The sequence below is a fragment of the Mytilus trossulus genome, chromosome 6, assembly GCF_036588685.1.
Source record: "Mytilus trossulus isolate FHL-02 chromosome 6, PNRI_Mtr1.1.1.hap1, whole genome shotgun sequence".
NCBI lineage: Eukaryota > Metazoa > Mollusca > Bivalvia > Mytilida > Mytilidae > Mytilus > Mytilus trossulus.
The window spans coordinates 26789090-26813326 of NC_086378.1; the positions used below are offsets into that span (position 1 = coordinate 26789090).

The window sequence follows — 24237 nt, forward strand, 5'->3', positions numbered from 1 at the left end:
CTAATATACTTAAACTGTTTTTAAAAATTGACAGAGTAATATAGTCACGTTTTAACATTGCTGTGTTGTCTAGCTTCAGCTTTCATCTCTAGACTATAACTTTGCCATGAACAACATTGTCAAGGAAGTATTTTCACTGATTAAACACTAGTCCAGTCAATCAAGCATACAGGAGTAGGTCCGTTAAGAGCCGATTTTGGCCTCAATTTTCAGGTTCATCAAATGAAAGATTGTGGACACTTTTGAAACACTAAAGTGTCTATTTCAATTGATCCAATTAGTTTATGTGAAATATTTTGACTTATTAAGTCATTAAAAACGCTCCGATTCAAGCTTAAATATGAAAATTCTATCAAATACTAGTATGCAAAAATTCGTCACTTTCCAGATGGTTTTTGTCAAAAATGAAATTGGCCGCATCCGTGTTCATCCTCTACCTGTATTTCTGGTATGTATATTCATCAAATACAACTAACAATTCAATATTATGAATGAACACGAATGTGGCCACTTTCATTTTAGACAGAAACCGTCTACCATTCAACTAAAATGCTAAATTGTAAAGATTTCACTAATTTAGCATGACGTAATGATGCTAGTACCCGATATATGTGCATTGTTTTGTTAAAAACAGCCAATATTTGTGAAGCTGAAGCATTTTACCTACCAGTAAATAGCTTAAAGATAATATTTTCACAATTTTGTAAATCTGCTAAATGTTTTGGGCCCAAAAGGGGTCTTACTGAATCTACTCCTTTGACCCTAACCCGAAAGTAATTGCAACAGACATTTTTTAATTTTTAATCTTTAGCATTATACTCCAAAAATACACAGAAAAAAGTTTAATAAAATCTAACCTGAGCAAGACTAAAATAATAACCATTCAAAATTCCTAAGGAGATTTGCATTGAAAAGGGAGATAACTCATGCAAAAACGGCAGACATATCATAAAAATTTATACAAAATTATAACTTTATCGCTTCTGTTCAAAATGGTCACAAAGCTAAAAATTTGCAATTTCTTTAATGAAAAATGCACGAAAAAAAACCTACCCATATCACTTCTGTTTTGTATATTTCATGAGCAGAAGCTTATATAATTTAGTTAAATACAAACTTATAACTCCATCAAAGTATTATACTCTACATAAATTTCAAGAAAAACAACCAAAAACTGACAAAAAAACCCTCTTCTTGTAAGAGTTATCTCCCCATCCAATGCTGATTTTGAGTTTTCCTCAAGGGAGATTTTATGGGACTTTTTTCTGTGTATTTTAAGGGCATAATGCTAATGCTATAGATTATATAATTGTACATTTATTATCACTTTTTCGAAAAAAATCTTCAAAAATCTATCTTCAAATAATTTAAATTTGGATGAAACGCGTGTTTGGCTGACGTTATTTTGTTTTGAGCCCATAGACATAATTTAGTTATGTGACCGTGACGTCATCAACGTTTTTTCATGGTTTTCTACGGTTTAAAATAGAATTTCGAATGAAATTATAAGAAGTGACTGTAGTATTTTTTCTGTCTATTCGAAATAACATAAAAAAATGTGGTGCACACTGTTAAATAACCCGCTACGCGCGTTAATCAGTGTGCACCAATTTCTTTATGTTATTTCTTCATAGACAGAAAAAAATATTACAGTCATGTCTTAACTATTTTTGGATGCTATGAATAACTAGAAGCTAGATAAGTTCAAGTGTGGACATCACAACCTATCAACTAATTATGTAACAATGTACAGAAAATCTTAAAAAAACCGGTCACAGTACTATTTTGTTCCTGCTCAATTCTATTCAGTAATTCTATAGGTTTTATCTTTTTTGCGATAACAAGTGGCAATAGAAACTGCAGATCGTTAAGTTATACAGTGGACAGAGTGCCTATCTGTTGTTTCTTTGTTTTCAATTAATATTTGATTTGTTTACATCGTTTTTAGTTTGTAACCCATATTTGTTTTCTCGAAATCAATTAATGACTTTTGAGCACAATTTTACTACTGTTGCCTTTATTAAATTCTGGTAAAGGATAATAAAACTCTATCAGAGTGAATACTACAAATAACCAACAAATAAAACAATTAATGATAATATAAAAGAACATTTCGATATGTTAACCACAGAAAAACAAAGAATTCATTAATCAATTTATGACTGTGCACAAACACAGAATATTAGTATAACGAACTGTGTGTCCGACAAATTTATCAACGCCACAAACATTCCTAAAAATATGATGTAAATCGAGATTAGGTTTGTTATTATGTTATTTGAATTATTTGATAACAATTACAAATACTGCAAACGGAGTATATATTCCGATATCCCCGGTCTTGTATTTCCTATCATGCTTTTCTTGATAGAGGTTTGCTGCTCACAAGGAAGCTATTATACTAAGATTTCTAAATAGTGAAGTGGAAATGATATCGTTTTTAATTTTTCAAACGCCATAACGAGTTGGTTTCACAGATTATATAGGATATTTTCCTTATGTAGTAACTACAATCCCCTTTCCTGTTCATTAATGTGACCTACCGAATAATACTATGGACAATGATTTACTTACCCTTCCGTAGCACCTGAGAATACCCAAAGTTTTTGGTAGGGTTCGTGTTGCTTAGTCTTTATTTTTGTCTTGCGTACTATTATTTGTCTGTTTGTCTTTTTCTTCTATTAGCCATGGCGTTGTGTATTTATTTGTGCAACTAACTGCACCATCTAACTGTGTCGGCCGTTCCTCAAAATCAAACTAGTGTCTGCTCTATGGTAGGATTGTTGTCGCTTTGAACCATACCCCCATTTCCTTTCCACAACCTTTTTCAACTTTTGATCTTCAGTGCTATACAACTTTGTACTTTTTTTCACATTCGATCTTTTATATCTGGGCGTCACTGGTAAGTCTTGTGTGGAAGAGGCGCGTTTTTGACGTATTGAATTATAAACCTGATGCTTTTTGTTATCTATAAATCATGTGTTTCTTTGTCTAATACGTTCTCCTATTTATTTGTATTGTAGTCCTGTAATATTAGGTTGTCATTTCAATGTTATATTTAGCATTGTCATAAAAGAGCGAGGTTTAGCATGCCACAAAACCAGGCTGAACCCACTATTTTTCCTTTAAAAACGTCATATACCAAGTCAGGAATATGGCCATTGTTATATTATTGTTCGTTTCTCTGTGTGCTACATTTTAACGTTGCGTCGTTTGTTTTTCTCTTATTTTTGAGTGTGAATTCACATTGCGATAAGACGTGTCACGGTACTTGTCGTGGGATTTTGTCTGATGCTTGGTCCGTTTCTGTGAATGTTTCATTTTAGTGTTGCGTCGTTGTTCTCCTTTTATATTTAATGCGTTTCCCTCGGTTTGAGTTTGTTACCCGTATTTTGTTTTTTGTCCATAGATTTATGAGTTTTGAACAGCAATATACTACTGTTGCCTCTATTTATGTGAAATACAAATAAATCCTGCGAACATAGTTGCTTTAAAAAAAACTAAATCTTATAAAGGGACTTGGTGATTAATTATCTTTACTTTTGTATAAAAATAGAAAATACAAAAAAGAATTATAACTTCAAACGATTTTAGTGGTAAGTCCATCTGTGTGAATATGTAGGAAGACATCAAGGTACAATGTATCAAGCAGTCCTTGAAGTTTCAGTAGTATCTTTAAATTCAAGTTCACTGAGATATATGAGAAGCAGTCACTGATTGAATAGCAGTTATTCTGTGATAGGATATCAATTAATATATATATTAAGGTGGTACCCAACATTTTCACTAAAGTTAATTTGGCTCGTTTAATTTTTATAAAATTTTGTCAAAGTATTTACTTTGACACTTTTACAAAAAAAATTTTTTTTTAACCAACCGCTTTGTCAGATGAATAGTTTTACAAGGTGCTCTTTCATTTTGTCTTTTAGATGTTGTTGAATGAATTCTGTTTCATACGAGTTTGTACAATATCAAATCGACTAGTAGGGGTACACAATTAGTACGTATTGCAATACCGACTAACTGTTAAAATATGAATCTTCCAAACTCCACAAATATATTGTAAATGATATGTTCCTTTTTATCAGGTAATTTTTCTTAGCTACTCTCTTGACATGTCTAGACAAACATTCGTGCCTTACTTTATTTGTTACAAAATACATATAAAAGAATATATATTTTTATTCATGAATATTGCTTTTTTTCTGTAGAAGTGATAGTAGCGTAAGCTCACCTGATGGCAGCTCTCAATTCTACTATCTGTGTATGAGGATAACGAAAGTTTCTGAAAATTCTTATTATTATTACTTATTAGCAGGTAAGGTCAATTTTTGTCAATTCAAAATTCACCAAACGACCAATATTGATACGAATAGGGCTGATATTACTTCGACTAGAACAACCTAAATTAATATATGATAGCTTATGAAATGTGTGTAAAACCAAAAATTGGTGGATTGAAAAAACACAACAAAAAACTAACGTTTTGGTAGAGATGGGAATTTATTTTAAAGAAGATAACCAAAAATCAAACACTGTGGACTCAATTTTAAACAGAAACCCAAAAAGACAACAAAGAATACTCGCATTACAAACATCTTTGGGGAAAGTTAAAAATCGGCGAAAGAAACAATCTGTTACCGTAACGAGTTATCGTACTGTTGAAGAATAAAGCACCTCTATTAATTTCAGAAAAGAACTTTACAATCAAAATGCTTTCAGGGGTATTGCCATGTTAGTTTTTATAAGTATATGATGTGATACATCAGTTGACATAAACTAATCTTCTTATTCCACTACACATATATAAAAATGCTCCTTGTAATATTATAGATAAGTGATATTCAACAGAGGTAGCTTATAGGTTATGAAGGAGTATAGTATAAAGTTGGATTATTGCCAATGATAATAAAATTGAGAAAGTAAATGGGGAATGTGTCAAAGCGACAACAACCCAACCATAGAGCAGACAACATCTAAATAAAACATAGATAAAACTATCCAGGGAGGGTTGGGATCCCGCTTAAATATTTAACCCCGCCACATTCTCTATGTATGTGGCTCTCCGTAGTCAGGAGCCCGTAATTTAGTGGTTGTCGTTTGCATGTTTGTTACATATTTGTTTTTCGTTAATATTTTGAACATAAATTAGGCCGTTAGTTTTTACATTGTCATTTCGGGGCCTGATATAGCGGACTATGAGGCATGGTCTTTGCTCATTGTTGACGGTCGTACGGTGACCTATAGTTGTTAATATCTGTGTCATTTTGGTTTCTTGTGGACAGTTGTCTCATTGGCAATCATACCACATCTTCTTTATATATGTACATTTAGAAAAAGATGCTGAAAGGTTGCTAATGACTCCGATTTTCACAAAAGACCAAATAACACAGAAATTTTAAAAACTGAACGTCCTTCAACAATATGCATAGTTTGCCCTAAAAGGCCGAAAAATTACAAATGAAAAATTTTAAAACCAGAAACTTAACGGCCTAAAAAATGAACAAAAAATGAACGAAAAACTCATATGAAACACAGCAGTAAACAACAACCACTGAATTAAATGCTCTTGACTTTGTACAGGCACACACATACAGAATTTGGCGAAGTTCAATATTTGACAAGTGTGACCCCCTTCTCAACCACGGCCTGTCTAACCAGGTACAGTGGTGAACAGTACAACATTAAAACAAACTGTAAAATACAGTTGAAAAAGACTGAATTTATCAGATGGATACAAATAAAAATACATCTAACAAAAACATGTGGACACTGTCTTCAATAATACTGTTTAGACTATTAAATTGTGTACATTCAGACGTAACTCGTAATATATATGTTCCTGTATACACGGTCTATGACCAAAATATTCAAAGACACTAAGACGACGATATACATACATGTACAGTTGGGTGCAAACCAAGTATTTTATGAAGTAAACGCACGTCTACTTTTCTTGTATCAACTTCAATTTTCACGTTTACTATTAAACGCGCGTTTACTATAATTTCGTTAAAGCGTTCAAAATGGAAAAAAAGAATATAGTAAACATAAGTTTACTCTGTGTCCGTTTAATCAGTACTAAATGGGCGTTCATCTCAGATTTCATAGTGTTTGACGTACACTTAAAAGTAAACGGGCGTGTACAACAGATTTCACAAATGTATTTTTATGTTCACATGAAAGTAAACATGCGTTAACTAATTATGTAAACTATAAAATAAACTTTCTGTAAATTTGTACATTTTTTAAATTTTATTAGAAAGATTTTTATATTATTAATTTACGTGTAAGTGTTTAAAACCATTACAATTCTTTTTTGCTAATTCGAAATACGAACTTTTATCAATTGCAAACAAAACCAGTTGTAATAACTGTAAATAACCTCATTATGGACAACAGGACTAAATTAAGTATACGCCAGACTAGCGTTTTGTATACAAAAGACTCGTCAGTGACGCTCGAATCCAAAAAAGTTAAAAAGGCCAAATAAAGTACGAAGTTGAAGAGCATTGAGGACCAAAATGTGAATAACGGCTTTTCTATATCTTCTTTATAAAAGTTACATGTAAAAATATCGACTTACAAACTTTTTATTATCCCGAGGTCAAGGGATATCAATGTTTTATTCCACTGCCTATGCTTTGTTTACTATCTGAACATCAACTAATAATCCGCTTGTTTTTATTACTTAACATGACAAACATTGATAAACAGTACGGATAAAAAGTTGAGTATTAGTCTTTTTGTTTCAACGGCTGAAAGATAATAATGTTTGCTATGTTTATTTAGTTTAATTTTAAAAGACATTATGTATATTAACCGCACGTAACGTCGCATGGTTTAGTCCCGACTTTTCAGAGAGAAATGTGATACTGAGAGTGGAATATGAAGCTTAGGTAAATGACACATAGGATAGTCTAAACAAACCAAATACTTTTTAAACTATCAATATCATAAACAGTGGAATAATATGAGTAGTTGGTAAACATCTCAGATACGATGACATCTGCGTTAACGCAGGCTTACTACTTTTACAAAAATAAGAAACTTGCCCTTTTTCGAGTTTACGCTCAAGTAAAAGCGAAAAAATGTCCATTTGCTCTTTACAATATTAGAAAACGCACTGTTTTTGCGTTACCAGGGAAATAAACGGAAAGTAAACGCCCGTTTACTTATTATATCTACTGAAATGTCGAAAACAAGGCAGAGCAACAGGGCGTTTACATAAAGTAAACATGAGTAAACGCCGCGTTTACTTTTCCATCCCTTTTACATGTAATGTTTTGTCTGATACCAATGGTATACCATGAATTTCAATAATACTTTAGATTTTGTTTAATTGTTTGGGTGTTTTTTTTTTCATATTGAAAATCACTAAAGATATCAGTCTGATATATTTATATTGTTTTCGTAAACATTGCTCCTGCAAATTGATCCATTTGAAAACAATCTTGTGTCGCCGTTTATTTCAATACATACTTTGAGAAACACGTATATAGAAATAAGGTGAACGACTGAAATATTAGCGTTATTTCACAATAAATATACATACGTAATAGATATGAAGAAATTAAGATAGAAAATGATATGTTTACCAACGTTGTTTACATTTTATGATTTAATATTTTCAGATGAAAATGCTAGTACATTTCCTCGTGTAAGAGCTGTAAAGAGAAACTTCCCACAAAATGTTGCTACTGGCGTTGAGCCGTGCGATTTCTGTAATGATGTAAACTCGGGTGCATCTATTCTTCGGAGATCGACAGGTACTGTCATAATTCAATATTTTACGGTGTTCTTATTCAACATTATACAATTCTGTTTTAATTTTAAATATTTACTGCGTGTGAGTCCGTGTTACAATTATCAATTTAAAATATTAAAAAGTGCTTAAATTTTAGATTTTTGAAACTTTGATCAAAGTCTAGAAATATCAAAATTCCAAAAATATAAAAATTTTGAAATTTTAAAACTTTCACCAGATAGTTAAGCAAGTTGTATTTTTAAAGATATAAATGCATGAGAAGTCGTGTCTTCATTTTGGAGAAAAAAATAGAACAAACAAAGAAGTTCCCGTACATTTTTGTTTTAACAACTGTTTAATTCGATGTTCATTTAACACAGAACATGTCAACAAATTATGACGAAACGTGTTATTTTTTTTTTCTGATTTTCTTGTTTTACATTAACTTTTAAGTGTTAATTAGATAAGAACAGTATGCAGTCAACCATGAAATAACTTGAAGGTTGGTGAAATTACATTAAAAGAGGAACGAAAGATATCAGAGGGATAGTCAAACTCATAGATCGAAATATAAATTGACAACGCCATGGCTAAAATTAAAAAGACGAACAGACATATAATAGTACAGAAAACATAACATGGAAAACTAAATACGTAGAAACACGAACCTTATCAAAAACTGGGGGTAATCTGAGGTGATTCGAAAGGGTAAGCAGATCCACATGTAGCACCCGTCGTGTTGCTTACGTTATTACAAATCCGGTAAATAGTATTTGGTAGGTGACATTTGTGAAAAAGGAAGGGTATTGTAGTAACGACATCAGTAACATATATTAATAGTTTCATAAAGATTCTCTTGGACTATGTTGTTGTATTCTGGCTACAAAAGATGTTTCAAAATGCTTGAGTTAAAATTATCTTTTCGTTAATTTTACGGCTGTCATTACGAGTTGGTTGGCCGTTGTGGTATTTCTGTTTTACAGATATAAGTGGATATGTCTCGAATGTCGTAGTAATAATCCTGTTCCTTTTTCACAGAAATGATCTACCTAATTAAACTTTCAATGTGGTTATTACTAACATGAGCAACAAGCAAAGTGAACATTTGAAGCAGTATCTTTTAGTCTTCTCAAATGAAAAAAAAAATTTACTAAAACACTAAGCTTCGAGGTAAATCCAAAGGAGAAGTATATAAAGTTTTACATGATAAAACTAAAAGATCTTAAAATTTGTAAAATATCGATTTTATACAAATGTTCCTCATATATCTTTTAACAAATTCTATGAATACGTGAATATAACCGTCAAATAAATAAATTTTGGCATGTGTAGGATGTCATACTGACATCTCCATATGCCTTTCTTCAAAGATAGAAAACAATTGTGTATATAATAAAACTATAAGCCTGGTACCTTTAATAACTATTTCGGATTAACATGCCTGCAACTTACTATGCGACAACTGTTATTTAGAATTCACTCTTATCATATCGATAAGTTATATAATTATATACATATATAGTGCCCAAGATATAAATGATAGAATATAACCAGGGTCTCTGATTTCGCTTTTCTGTGTATGTGTCATACCTAAATTGAACAAACTATCTTATCATTGCTTGATACAGTCACGACGGTATTTGCTGCAGTTGTAAACATTTATTGTTATAAAACAACCAGTTTAGTGGCCATATCATGCCAAAATTAAATTTTTCATAACAAATAAATAGTATTTGTAATATAGTTCTAAACAAATTGTTAAAGAAAGTTCGTATGAAAGGTTTCTAAGATATGAACATCTAACGTTCAGATATTTCAGTTAGTTATATTTACTGGTGATCTATATATTCGAGTTTGCTGGGATGTTCAATTGTTTTTACCCCAAATGTTAGGGCGTAAGGAATTAATTTCGATGTGAAGATCCAGCTCTACGTGCTCTTACAACATTCCAAATTTGAATCAAACTTTCATGTATTTGTCACACAGTTTCGGAGTTGTCTGTTGTGTTTGTTTATCTTTTACTGCGTTTTTAGTTGGCCATCAAACTACTGTGCGTTTTTGATTATTCTTGTGTAGCCGAAATGCACGTGTTGCATTCATAGTTATAGAGATAAATGATACAACATGTACAGTTAAGTTTGCATCATATCTGTACTTAAATCCACATATTGACATTAAAAGCAAATCATTACAACAAAAGATATAATTTCAGCTTCCAAATTGTATATTTTCCATTGTTATAAAACATCATTGTCCAATCTAAAACGATATTTTAGGGTCTGTATTTCTATCAGGATTTTTCCGATAAAAAGAATTGCTGCTCACCAGGTAGCTATTTAACAAACATTTTCTATATGTGCCTTACTAGCTATTACCGGGTTTGTACTAACATGAGCAACATAATGAGTGACATATGTGGAGCAGGATCTGCTTACACTTCCGGAGCATGTGACATCGCCCAATGTCTTTGTCGCGTTAGTGTTGCTCAGTTTTTAGTTTTCTTTGTTGTGTCTTTTTTCCTCTTTTTTTTGCCATGGTATTGTCAGTTTACTTTTGACTTGTTAGTTTGACTGTCCCTCTGATATCTTTTGTCTGTCTATAACATGCCTAGAAATTTAATAATTTGTCTGTGTGATATTGATTCATTATAATTCTTGAGATACCAATTGTCGTTGATGACATGGGTAGAAGTAAGCCATGAATTTAAATACTGACAAAATCCGACGTCAACATATACAAAGACACATTTTAATGTTCCTAACTCCAAGAAAATTAATACCGACACAAATAAAATGAATCATCAGTATATAAAATATGTACACATTCCAAACAATAAAGCATTATAATTGAAAGCGCACTGAAACCCTTTTATTGAAAAGTACTATTTACAAAGTTATCCTCCTAATGATGTTTTGATTTCTATAAGTGGCAGTTGTGCCACCTGTGACAGCTGATCCACCATGTTTACCGTGTACTACGCTACAGGCAGTTTGTGATCTCGCAGCAGTTGTGCCAGCCCCAGCAGGTAGTTTTTTATAATAAGCAACATACTATTAAATGTACTATAAAAGGTGAAGGCTTTGGGTACTAATTGCGTTCCTCTACTTGCAGATTTGTTTTTATATTCTTATGAAGCAGAATTTATCCACGGGCTTGTACAGAAATGAGAAAAGAAATTAGCCCAGTCTTTTAATTTCACCTTTCGGTATATTGATGATGTACGGTATCTTAATAATAATAGATTCAGTGATCACTAACGTTTAATATATCCAAGTGAACTTGAAATTAAAGATACTACCGACACAGATAAATAAAGGCAACAGTAGTATTCCGCTGTTCAAAACTTTTAAATCGTTTGACAAAAAACAAAATCGGGGTAACAAACTAAAATTGAGGGAAACGTATTAAATATAAAAGGAAAACAACGAAACAACATTGAAATGTATCACACACAGAAACGGACTAAGCATTAGACAAAATCCGATGAGAAAACAAATATAACATAAATCTGCTTCATATCTAGACCTTTTTCTCGAGATGACTACTGATGGTAGGTTGAATACCAAAATTTATGACAAACGCGATGATTTTAATTTTCCTATAGTCAACTTTTCATTTCTGTGTAGCAACATCCCAGCGGCACCAGCATATGGAGTATATGTGTCTCAATTGACACGTTACTCTTGAGCTAGCTCAAAGTACGTTGATATTGTTGAACGTCGAATACTGCTTTCTCAAAAGTTGCTTAGACAGGGCTATGAACCAATCAAATTAAGTTCAAGAAATTTTACGGTCACCATCATGAGCTGATTAGCCATTATGACAAACGTGTGTCAGAAATCATATCTTACATTCTTCCTAAGTCATAAGAACCTTCCACCATTACCGAACTGAACAAAGAAATAACACGACGGTGCCGTATACGGTGCAGAAAATGCTTACCCTTCCAAAGCACCTGATTTCACTCCCGATTTTTGGTGGAATTCGTGTTGTTTCTTAATTATTATTTATAACTATTGATGTAAATATCCTTTGGTTTTGTGAGTCTTTGTTTACTCTTTGGTTTTGATATTGTCTTTTTCCCACTGGGTTGGTGTTTCTGCTGGTGGACAATTTGTCCCCGAGGATACTGATCGCCCAGTTGTTTGTAACCAAACATGAAATCTAAATAAAAAAGGAATTCTACCGTGGCTTTGAGGTCGCCCACTATAAAAGCTCAGGAACTGTCGTTGCTCTAGGCACGTTAACGGCTGATCAGGTAGGTGTCCAAACCAATGTTATTACCTCTACAGAGACACATACACAGCATTCAGATCTTGATATGTCGAACAAAAACTACAGTCAATTCAATATAAAGACTTGCACTGTTAAATTAACAGACGTTTTACATTTCAATGACAACGAACAACACTGTAATATATCTAAGTGCAATTCTAGATAGAATTGTAAAACGTGCGATACGTTAATAACGGACACGTGTTTTACCAGCAGTTTAACTAAAAGATATCTAGACCTTTTTCTCGAGATGACTACTGATGGTAGGTTGAATACCAAAATTTATGACAAACGCGATGATTTTAATTTAATTATAGTCAACTTTTCATTTCTGTGTAGCAACATCCCAGCGGTACCAGCATATGGAGTATATGTGTCTCAATTAACACGTTACTCTTGAGCTAGCTCAAAGTACGTTGATGTTGTTGAACGTCGAATACTGCTTTCTCAAAAGTTGCTTAGACAGGGCTATGAACCAATCAAATTAAGTTCAAGAAATTTTACGGTCACCATCATGAGCTGATTAGCCATTATGACAAACGTGTGTCAGAAATCATATCTTACATTCTTCCTAAGTCATAAGAACCTTCCACCATTACCGAACTGAACAAAGAAATAACACGACGGTGCCGTATACGGTGCAGAAAAATGCTTACCCTTCCAAAGCACCTGATTTCACTCCCGGTTTTTAGTGGAATTCGTGTTTTTTCTTAATTATTATTTATAACTATTGATGTAAATATCCTTTGGTTTTGTGAGTCTTTGTTTACTCTTTGGTTTTGATATTGTCTTTTTCCCACTGGGTTGGTGTTTCTGCTGGTGGACAATTTGTCCCCGAGGATACTGATCGCCCAGTTGTTTGTAACCAAACATGAAATCTAAATAAAAAAGGAATTCTACCGTGGCTTTGAGGTCGCCCACTATAAAAGCTCAGGAACTGGCGTTGCTCTAGGCACGTTAAAGGCTGATCAGGTAGGTGTCCAAACCAATGTTATTACCTCTACAGAGACACATACACAGTATTCAGATCTTGATATGTCGAACAAAAACTACAGTCAATTCAATATATAGACTTGCACTGTTAAATTAACAGACGTTTTACATTTCAATGACAACGAACAACACTGTAATATATCTAAGTGCAATTCTAGATAGAATTGTAAAACGTGCGATAGGTTAATAACGGACACGTGTTTTATCAGCAGTTTAACTAATAAAACTTATAATACACGTTGTCATGATGATTTGTATTGTCAGTCCTCTAATCTTGTTTTCGGAATTGAGTTTACTTTGTTTGGTTTGATATACATGATATATGTAGGCGAAACAAAGAGCAGATTAAACACCCGACATAGGTCAAGTGAGAACGATATTCATAACCAACAAATCGTTTACCAGCTTTTCAACCAAATTGACCATTCAGGAAGTTCCATTAAAATTCGCATTTTAGAAAAAAAGTACGACACCACTGATCAAACATTAAGTACATCGTTTCGCAGACAAAGAGAAGAGCACTGGATCAGAGAATTAGGTTACATACGGCCATCGAAAGCTATCACGACGCTTGATTAAAAGTGACGAGGAAATTTAACACTGGAAACTTAGTTATTGTGAAGCCTAGGTGTTCAAGTGGTATAGAGCGTAGGATACAGTGCTATGCGATTTAGTGCCACGATATCTCAGAAGAATGAGTTCGAATCCCGACGATAAAAGAACAAAAAATTGGCAAAATCTAACATTGTTGGGCCGATTTTTAGACGAATTATATATACAGAATGTATTGTCAGCTCTATATCATCATCATTGCTGGTGATCCAATTGTTAAATCGGGTGTAGATTTGTTACTTGTTCAGACCTTTTTATAATATAATGATTAATATGAATGCATCTTGCATTCGTGTGTAGGATCCTAAACAATAGACAATTCAGCTGATCTGTAACAATTCTAACGTCATGCCTTATATATCATGTACTGTATTATGACGCTAGATTAAAACTGACAAGGAAATGTGATACCCGGCGACTAAAAGCTTTATTATTGTGAAGTCTAGGTGGTCGACTGGTCTCGCTTGTCGGATACAGTGCATGCCGATTAGGTGCCACGCTATCTCATAAGCATGGCAGTCAGTAAAGTTAAAGTGCACCAGTTGTTCGATCTGTTAGTTAAATATGTTTTGTTAAATATACTTTTTCATTCTTTTAGTCTCTTTGGAAAATGTTGTTTGTGCTGTTTTTAGACCCCTATACAACGAAATTTGTTGTACATGCAGACGTATAAAAATTGCGGTTTTTTTCCAACGCAATCATTGGATAGAACGTTGTTTTCAATGTACACTTGTTTATATTTATCTAGTTTTGGCTTGTATCATTATATTTTCCCTCCGGTTATATAATCCGTTCATCTAAGATTCAAAAGCTTCTAATTTTTCATTTGACGACGAATAAATATAAATGTATATGTTCTTCGTGAGACGATTACAAAATTATATGTTAGCAATACTATTATGATTAAGATTATGTATCAGGTGCATACTGACGTCCTTTACAATACACACTATATCGTTCATGAATTTATTTAGTCATTCAACTCTGTGTTTGTTTTTTACATATACATTCAGCTATCGCTCTTATATATATATATGTGTGTGTGTGTGTATCCGTAATGAATCAGAATTATGAAGTATAATAACATCAAAGAAAGATCGTGAATAATCACTAGAACACAACCGCGAAATCGCGGGTACTTAGAGCTTGGTTAAATGTACCAGTATTTGGAACTTCTATAATGATTTTAACTTTAATTTTGATTGATATAGCAAAGAATAATTTAGAATTAATGCACTAGCCCTTTATTTTTATGTATTGCAGTGACAACTATGGCGACAACTGGAAGTTCACAAAGTAAGACATACAAAGATGTTTTTCTCACTTTTTCCTTTAAAATGTAGATGTGGTATATGTAGTACAGGAGAATATATCTCCTAGTCGATATGATATTCTAAAGTCTGCATTTCTTATCATAACTTCGTGGATTTCTGTATGTAAAGAAGCAATTAAACTAAGAGTTCCGAGATGTGAGTTTGAACTCATGTCTACATTCGATATTGACATATGTGCAACTAGTTTGATGCCTTATGTAGAACTGACAACAAGATCGCAAATAAAACGATGACTAGACGAACAAATATTCACAAAACACATCAGAGAAAAATAACTACTGAGCAGAACGATTCCAACAACTAACCGGGGGTGAAATTAGATTATATGGAAGAGTAAGCATATGTTTCGCGTAGGTATATAGTTCTTATCTCTAATAAAACTTTGATCTATTGTTGTCAGACAATTATATTGAGCAATTTCATTAACATAATACTAAGGTAAAGCCGTGTGTAACATATACATAGCTTCATTGAAGATGATCTAGATACAATAAACATTTTCCCAAATCGCCAATAAATTTGTGACCAAACACACTAGACAGTCTGGAGAATGAGACAAGCGTTAAAAACAATATCTACAAAAGTATAGCAAATACGGAAAATTTCTAATTTTTAGATTTATCTCGGGCCGCCTTATTTCTCACCATACCTTTTTACCAAATGACAATAAACATTACATCAAATAGTTCATTTATCCATATTGTGGAATATAGAATCATATTCAAAACAGTGTGGTCCTGGCCATTGATTGACGACCTAAATTATCCCATTGACTGGGACAGATTAGGTGAACGTTTGTCGGTAACAATCACTGCTCACTATGTACTTGTTAAAGACGCTGAATCTGTGGGGTCACCAAAGGTTCTCAACACCTAAATAAAGCAACTCGAAAAAAAAATCCGGAATAATACGATGTGTTGATTTATATCAATAATATAAATAAAAAAATAAAGGTTATTCCTGAAAAAAATTTCGAAATATTTTATTATTAAAGGCGTTAAGAACCTTTGGTGACCCCACAGTTTAAATTCTGTAATAAGTAAGAAGTGAGCAGTGATTGTTACCGACAAACGTTCACCTAATCTGTCCCGGTCAATGGGATAATTTAGGTCGTCAATCAATGGCCAGGACCACACTGTTTTGAATATGATTCTATTAATATCTATCTGAAGATTTAAATTGTCAGTTTTTGCATGGTAAAATGTTTATAAAAAAAAATCATATTTTACCTTCTCAAATGAAATTTAAAATTTCAAGTATGTTGTGAAGATAATTTTGTTAAAAAAAAATCGTTACTCAATAAAAAAAATGTCTTTGTGCATTCATATTGTAATGATACCTTACATTACAGCTACCAGTGTCTTACCATTAGCTACTAACTCGCAAAGTTCAGAACAGCGCTTACCAGACGTTTCAGGTGTAGCAGGCAATTCAGGCGTGGCAGGCGTTTCAGGTATAGCAGGGAATTCAGGTAATTTGGATTGTAATTCCACACTTCACTTCACTGATAATTTAAGCTTTGGTAAAATTATTTGAAATGTCAATCGATTACATTGAGAAAAAAACCTATTTTTTAATTATAACTAAATTTATTTTGTTATATATACATGATATATTTTCATATGTAAGAAAGATTTCATTTTTTAAAACATACTTTTTTAAAACTTAGTTACTGATATTGTTTCGCAAAGTGTTATCATCAAAGCCTTACAATACTGGCCATTCTGTATTGAACGACAAATTTATGTGACGTATAAAATTTTCTGACGTCAGACTCTCAAGTAAATGAATGTGTTTGTAGATAGAAGATGTTTTTGCCTTCTGTTAAATTGTTCCTTTTAAAATTGTAATACGATGATGACTGATGTACCCATATTTTGACTATTTTATTTGTTTGTGTCTGTTTATTAAACGCATCAATGTAAATAGAACGGAATTTGATGATACTGTTATTAAAGTGAGAGGTTTAATCCACCATTTTCTACATTTGAAAATGCCTGTACCAAGTCAGGAATATGACAGTTCTTGTCCACTCGTTTTTTATGCGTTTTGTTATTTGATTTCGCATGTGATTATGGACTTTCCGAAATGATTTTCCTCTAAGTTCAGTATTTTTGTGATTTTACATTTTACTTGTCTCACAAATGTTATTATCACAACTCAATCTGCTACAACTATATTTTGTAATTCATTTCGCTCTTGTCGTATTCTTCCCCGTATGAAACAAAGAATTTTGGTTCTGAATTGCTAACATTTATTTAATTAAAAAAATAAATAGACAAAAGTTCAAACGTGACATTGATTAAAATTATATGTTTACCGATTCGAAATTGTATTTGTTTGTGGATTTTAGAATCTGGTTCCTCATTTGTGAATGCTATTCTACTACTAGCAGCAATTGTAGGTATTCAGGTACGTAGACTCAGTTTTAATGACCCAAATTACAAATGGTCATGAATGGATACACAAATATCGATTCAAGCTCGAAATATTAACATCTAATTTTAAACGATTTGATTTAAACACACCATGGACATTTCTGAAACTGAAAAGGAAATATATGAAAATACATTTATAAGACAAAATTCCATAAGATACCAAGTGAACATTTGACACATTCATGTCAAGACAAAACATACAATTGCATTGCTAAAAAAAGAAAATCGGAGATACTACTACTAGTTTTACAGAACGGCCTACAAACTTTTAATGGCATCCGTGAAAAGCATTTATGCAATTAGTAGGAGTCCTTTGCCTCTTTCAAAGTAATCATAATTTAAAGCGCAAGCTCTAGAAAGTCGTATCAACTTTTAGATATTAATCCAATCTGTAGGCGCTGTTTGAATATTACTATGTAGAAATGGAACACTTACAAATGGCTAACTGGAATCAACGGGAATCTTCTAAAAGGTCTGCATGATTGTTAGCACAGTTATCCCAAAGCTCAACTTAATGTTTAAAAGAACATCTCTTCAAAATGAAAGATTAAAATGCAAACATGAATGTAAGATTTATCTTGAGTTACTTCATAACGTGAAATCATTTAAATGCTTCTTTTTGAAAGTTCAGAATGGAAAAAGTTTAATCAAAACACAATGCATGCAGATAAATTGTAGTATACATTCACTACCTTTTTATATGTGCAGCTTTTTCTGATATAGTGAAGATACCAAGCTGCTAATACAAAATTTTAGAGTAAAATACCTAAATAAAAATCCGGGAACAGTTCATTGAACACTTCTCAGAAAACTGAAGTTAATCAAAACAACTCAGGTGTCGGCAAAAAAAACCAAAAAAAGATCGTGAATAGTAAAATTGCAGCACGGAAAGAAGAAACAACTTTACGTTAAAATTCTTTTATTCAAATTGTAATAGAAGACAGTCATAGACTGTACATCGCTTTTTTTATGATGTAGACAATGCGTTTCCGTGGAGTTTTATTTATGACGTTAATAAAACATGGTTTGCGGAAACTTTACGTCGTTTGCTCCAAATAATAGTTTATACCCTTAATAATTCATTTTGAATAGTTATAAGAATGGCAGTATATAAAGAATACTATACAGTGTCTGGAAATGGTAATGTTATGTGTACTCGTATTGAAACAGGTAGAATCCTCGATTTATATACCTGTTGCTTAGCCTTGTACAAATAACATTGATATTTCGAGAAAATGTATGATATTCTATATACCCAAGACGAATAACCAAACCTTTACTTATCTAGAAATAAGATTGTTTATATGTTTTGCTTTGTTTCAGGCAATAATATTTAATTCAGTGGAGTCAGTTTATGAAGTAGTCCAATTTGATGATACCACACGTTAGTATCAGGAACTGATATACCACCCAATGCATGTGATCTTTTTTTGTTACAATAAATCAAGGTTCAGTACCTTTTGTGTTTTTGTTTGCTATCGTTCCAATATCAAGACGGTGAATAGGATGAGATATTAATGGATACGGCTGTATTGTGTCGTGAACTTTTGATTATTATTGAAAAAATATACATAAGTGTTGTGTATAATGTAGCTATATTACATGTTAGATGTTAACCAAGTCAGAAATATTTCATTGGCGTTTGCTGTTGTTGCACTTCAGTATTTCTGTTGGGCCTGTTTTTTTCTCTTATAAATGATGTGTTATCCCAGTTTTAGGTTGTTACCTGGATTTGATTTCCCCCAATAAAAATAAAATGTGGTGTGGTATTTAAATCATGTTCTATAAAATAGAGATACCATACTTATGTGTATGCTTTAAGTACACAATATACACGTTTCGTTCATACAAGATTTCGTTGAGCACTTAAATCATAACATCTAAAAAGCATACTTAATTAAGACGTTGACAACTAAACATTTCCTAAAGAGTTGTACCAGGTAAAGCAAAGACTATTTATATGTAAACTTTACATTTCTATAAAAGAAAAAAAACGGACAAGTATCTTTTACCTGCATGAAATAACTTCGACAAGAGTACACATTGGTGCAGAGAAGTACTTTATATACCTCTAAGCATCACGAATACATCAAGTTACAACTGAATACAGTATATGCACATTCACATTCACAATGCATTACATTAAAAGTGTTGTTCTTGTTGACTGCTTATTTTTCAAAGTTGATGTTGGTAAGTATACTATATTGTTATAACATGAACGATAACAGATTCAACAATGCTCGTGTCCACACTCCTCTACTACTAAACATATGGCGTAACATTTAAGACTTGCAATAACAAGGTGCAGCTGAGTTTGAAGATTCTTATTAAAAACATGGTGGCAAAATGTTTTACTTGATGTGAGATAGGTTATTTACGTAATGACTGTAATATTTTTTTCTGTCTATAAAGAAATAACATAAAAATGTGCTGCCCACTGAATAACGTTTCACGTGTACTCCACATTTTTTATGTTATTTCGAATAGACAAAAAAAATATTACAGTAATTCTTTATAGTTTAATTCTAAATTCAATTTTAAACCGGAGTCAACCATAAAAAAATGGTGATGACGTCGCGATCACATGACAAAATTATGTCTATGAGCTGATAAACAAAACAACGTCGGCCAATCAGAAGACGCGTTACATTCAAAGAGTTATCAAAGGTACCTGGATTATAATTAAGTACGCCAGACGCGCGTTTCGTCTACGTCAGACTCATCAGTGACGCTCATATTAAAATATTTATTAAGCCAAACAAGTTCAACTATTATAGTGTAAACTGCAAGTGTATCGTTTGTGAAGTGCAATTAAGACAAACAATCGTGTCAGGCACTTAATATATTTATTTTCTCCTGATTTCTTCATTTCTTCATTTCTTAATTTCTACTTCTTTTTGTGCGTCGCCAAAATTATACTTCGAGAAGGGATATTAAAATTAAGACAACAATGACTCATTTGTGAATGGGTGAAAACAGAAAGTAGATTTAAAAAACGACATTTATTTGATACAATTACACATGCTTTGCTAACTGAACTAAAATGTTAATATATTGGTTTTTTGTCAAAATGTCTTTGAAACCTTTCCTGATTCTTCACTTTTCTTATAGCATAGCATTTTATCATGGACAACTGGTTGATCTATTCCCAGATCAATCCCAAAATCATATTGATATAAATGCGTGTAGCATGTTCAGATAATTTTACACAAGTAAGCTGTTTACTTAAGTGTATATATTGAACATAATATGACTTAAGCTTTTTTTATTTTTATCTAAAATATTTACACTTATATTGAAAATCTTTTAGTTGGTTTTTTTTTTTCAAGAAATGTAAGTTATTAATCAATAGTGTGAGGTAAATTGTATTGTGTGTCTAGTTTATCAGGTTCGTTAAAAAAACACTTAGAAATAAATAAAAAAACACATTCCCCCTCCCTTTGCCAAATACTCTTTGTAGAAGAAATACCATTTGAAACAAACAACAAACAGAAAAGATTGAAATATAATGATCCTTTTAAACATCTTAATCCTTTTTCTTCGTCTGTAGACGCTCTGCTGCAGCCTATGTTTTCTAATGCGTAATCAAGACATCTTTTGTATCTTTAAACTACTGCAAACCATCAAAATGGCTTTCTGAAATTAGCGACAACTTAACTTCAAAGGAGGGGGTATGTATTTGTTCTGAGTTCGATTTATTTTCAGTTTTTGTCTGATGCTAGCAATCGACCTAAAAACACCCGATCCCGGAATCCCGATAAAGGACCCATAATGTATGGGGAAACTCTGGATTCAGAATATTTTCTTTTATCATCTGTTTGACCAAAATGTGTTCTTCTTTTATTATGGAAAACCCCTCCCCCTTTTAGAAGTCAGAAGGTTGTTCCTTAATAGCTAGAAAAGAGGGATGAAAGATACCAAAGGGACATTCAAACTCGTAAATCTAAAACAAACTGACAACGCCATGGCTAAAGATGAAAAAGACAAACAGAAAAACAATAGTACACATGACACAACATAGAAAACTAAAGAATAAACAACACGAACCCCACCAAAAACTAGGGGTGATCGCAGGTGCTCCGAAAGGGTAAGCAGATCCTGCTCCACATGCGGCACCCGTCGTGTTGCTTATGTGATTACAAATCCGGTAAATAGTCTAATTCGGTAGGTCAAATTCATGAAAGGGAAGGGGATTGTAGTTACGACGTAATGAACATATCCGATATCATTTGTGAAACGGTTATTCCATAACGGTCAACCAACTCGTGATGGCGTCCATAAAATTTACGAAGGGATGATTTCAACTTCACCATTTGGAACTCTTGGTTTAATAGTTTCCTTGTGAGCAGTAACCCTCTATCAAGAAAATCATGATAGGAAATGCAAGCACGGGAATATCGTATCAATTGGGAGATATATACCCCGTATGCAGGTGCTGCTGGAATGTTGCTACTTAGAAATGAAAAGTTCACAATTGGAAAGCTGAAATCATCTCTTTTGTCGTAAAGTTTTGTCTTCAACCGACCTTCATTGTCAATTTCTAGATGTAAGTCAAGATATGAAGCCGACTTAACTGTATCTGTAGTATCCTTTATCTCCAATTCGATGGGATAGATGCGATCCACATAGTCACCAAATTTTGAATTGTTTAGTGAAAGAACGTCATCTATATAGCGGAAAGTAGAGTTAAAGGATATTGCTAACTTCTTATCTTTCTTCCTAAGAAGTTCATGCATGAAGTCAGCCTCATAATAATAAAGAAACAAGTCAACAAGTAGAGGGGCACAGTTTGTTCCCATTGGGATGCCGACAGTCTGTTGAAAAACACGTCCTCCGAACGTAGAAAGGTTGTTCGAAAATTTTGCATTCGGTTCTACGTAATGAACATTTAAATTACATATAATTTACAATTGAGAACAAACCTAATGTACAGGTAATTAAAAATGGTGTATAGATGTGAACAAATTTAATGTGAAACCAGTGTACATTACATTCAACTAATTCTAAACATGTTTACTGTGCATGGCTATTGGTGTGAACACGGCCTAAGTTCAAATTAAATGTAATCGAAAATGTAGCCGTTTACAGATTACTGTCGATAACTTTGAAATATGCAATCAATAACAATCAATTCTGATTACAGATTACAATTACACTATCCCTGAAACTTACAATTTATTTTTTTCATAGGAAAAGTTATGTTGAAGTCTTTTTGATAAATGATGTGGTCACCTCTGTTTTTCTTGTATTTATAATATTTAATGAAAAACAAACCAATCTGACGTACAGAAAGTACCAGAGTCATGATTGCATTTAGAAGAAAAGAGATAAAAAACAAACAATTTAAGATAAGTTACGAACAAGCACTTTTTGAAAGTGAATTTGACTTTCTTTAAATTGGAAAATTACGGTACAAATCATTCACAATGCATGCTGATATTATTTGTCTAAAAACATTCGGAAATTATTTAACAAACAGTATTGATATAAATATAATTAGTACTCACAGACATCCAATTTGAAGATGAAGAATAATATAAAGAAAACGCTTATAATTATAAAGACTTTCATAATTTACAGCATGCATATGCACAGGGACATGATATAATGCAATGTTTTAGTATAGGAAGTGCTTTTACAAACAAGTTTTCGTGTTGCCCACAAGGAAAACAAGGAAAAGTAACATACTTATTTGTGACAGCTTTGATGTCAATTTGTTAAAGGAAGTTTTCCCCTCTAAAACATATGAATATGGACTTTACGAGTTGATTTTCCTCTGAGTTCAGTATTTTTGTGATTTTACTTTTTCGTTAGTGCAAATCTAGAATATTTTTTTGCACTAAAATATGCCAGTATTACTATAGTATAATAAAGGATGATGCGAAAATCTGTGTTTGTGTACGTTTTTCAAAATTAAGAATGATTTAATTTGTATCTTTTTTAAATGGTAACACTGATTTATTAGATTATGCCTTTACAAAGTATTATAACAATACTGAAGTCCATACATAAACACATCATTAAAGCAGCATATTAATCTAAAATAAAATTATTGGAAGCAATTCATTTTGACATTTGGTGCAATGCATCATCACTGTAAGTGCTATAGTTTATGGTGTGAGATTTATTTTAAGGGGCCATGGATTTAATTGTGGTGTATTATTGAAAAATTCTTACAACCAGATGTTAGATATCACAAACTAGTCAACAAAACATTTACTAAATATTATCGTCGGTAACAGGACATCATTAGACTAGTGAATATATATAAAAATGCAGACAACTTACACCCTACATCATGGCAGTGGTTACGGAGCTGCTTGTCAATTTCAGATTTATTTTTCAGTCACAAGATTAAACAATCTGATTTTGTAGTAGCCCGTTTTGTTAATACAACATTGTCATTTACTCATCAAAATGTCATTCGATGTGTTTGAGCATCTCCGCTCTTTTTTCATTTTTTTTTAACTTGCAAGCTTAACATCTAAAATTGTGCATCGATCGCTTACCACATTTAATAAGTTTGAATCAGAAAGACAATACATTAATCACCTTCTTTATCAAAGAAAATTGGTAAGAATTATGTAATTTCGAACTTATTCTTTCAATAAAAAGAATCTGGTAGTGTAATTTACAACGCACAAAAATATATTCAGCTGGCATTATGTATGTGTCTGTCCCAAAATAGGAGATTTAATTTAGTGGTTGTCGTTTGTTACTGTGTATATCGTGTTTGTAACTCGTTTGCTGTTTTGTGTATACATCAGGCTTTTGTGTTTTGGTTGGGTTTTTTGGTTGAAATACTTTGTATATTGTTCTGTCTAGGCCTTTTTATGGG

At 32.4% G+C, this 24237-nt stretch overlaps 1 protein-coding gene across 1 annotated transcript in view; it reads left to right on the forward strand.

Moving 5' to 3' along the window:
- Window positions 1–18788, forward strand: part of LOC134722458 (uncharacterized) — a 31296-nt gene extending 12508 nt beyond the window's left edge. The window contains exons 3-9 of the mRNA XM_063586079.1: window positions 4212–4318; window positions 7635–7769; window positions 10674–10772; window positions 14891–14923; window positions 16313–16432; window positions 17315–17373; window positions 18723–18788. Coding sequence (XP_063442149.1) covers window positions 4212–4318; window positions 7635–7769; window positions 10674–10772; window positions 14891–14923; window positions 16313–16432; window positions 17315–17373; window positions 18723–18788 — 619 coding nt within the window. The remainder of the gene's footprint in view (window positions 1–4211; window positions 4319–7634; window positions 7770–10673; window positions 10773–14890; window positions 14924–16312; window positions 16433–17314; window positions 17374–18722) is intronic.
- The last annotated feature ends 5449 nt before the right edge of the window (window positions 18789–24237 follow it).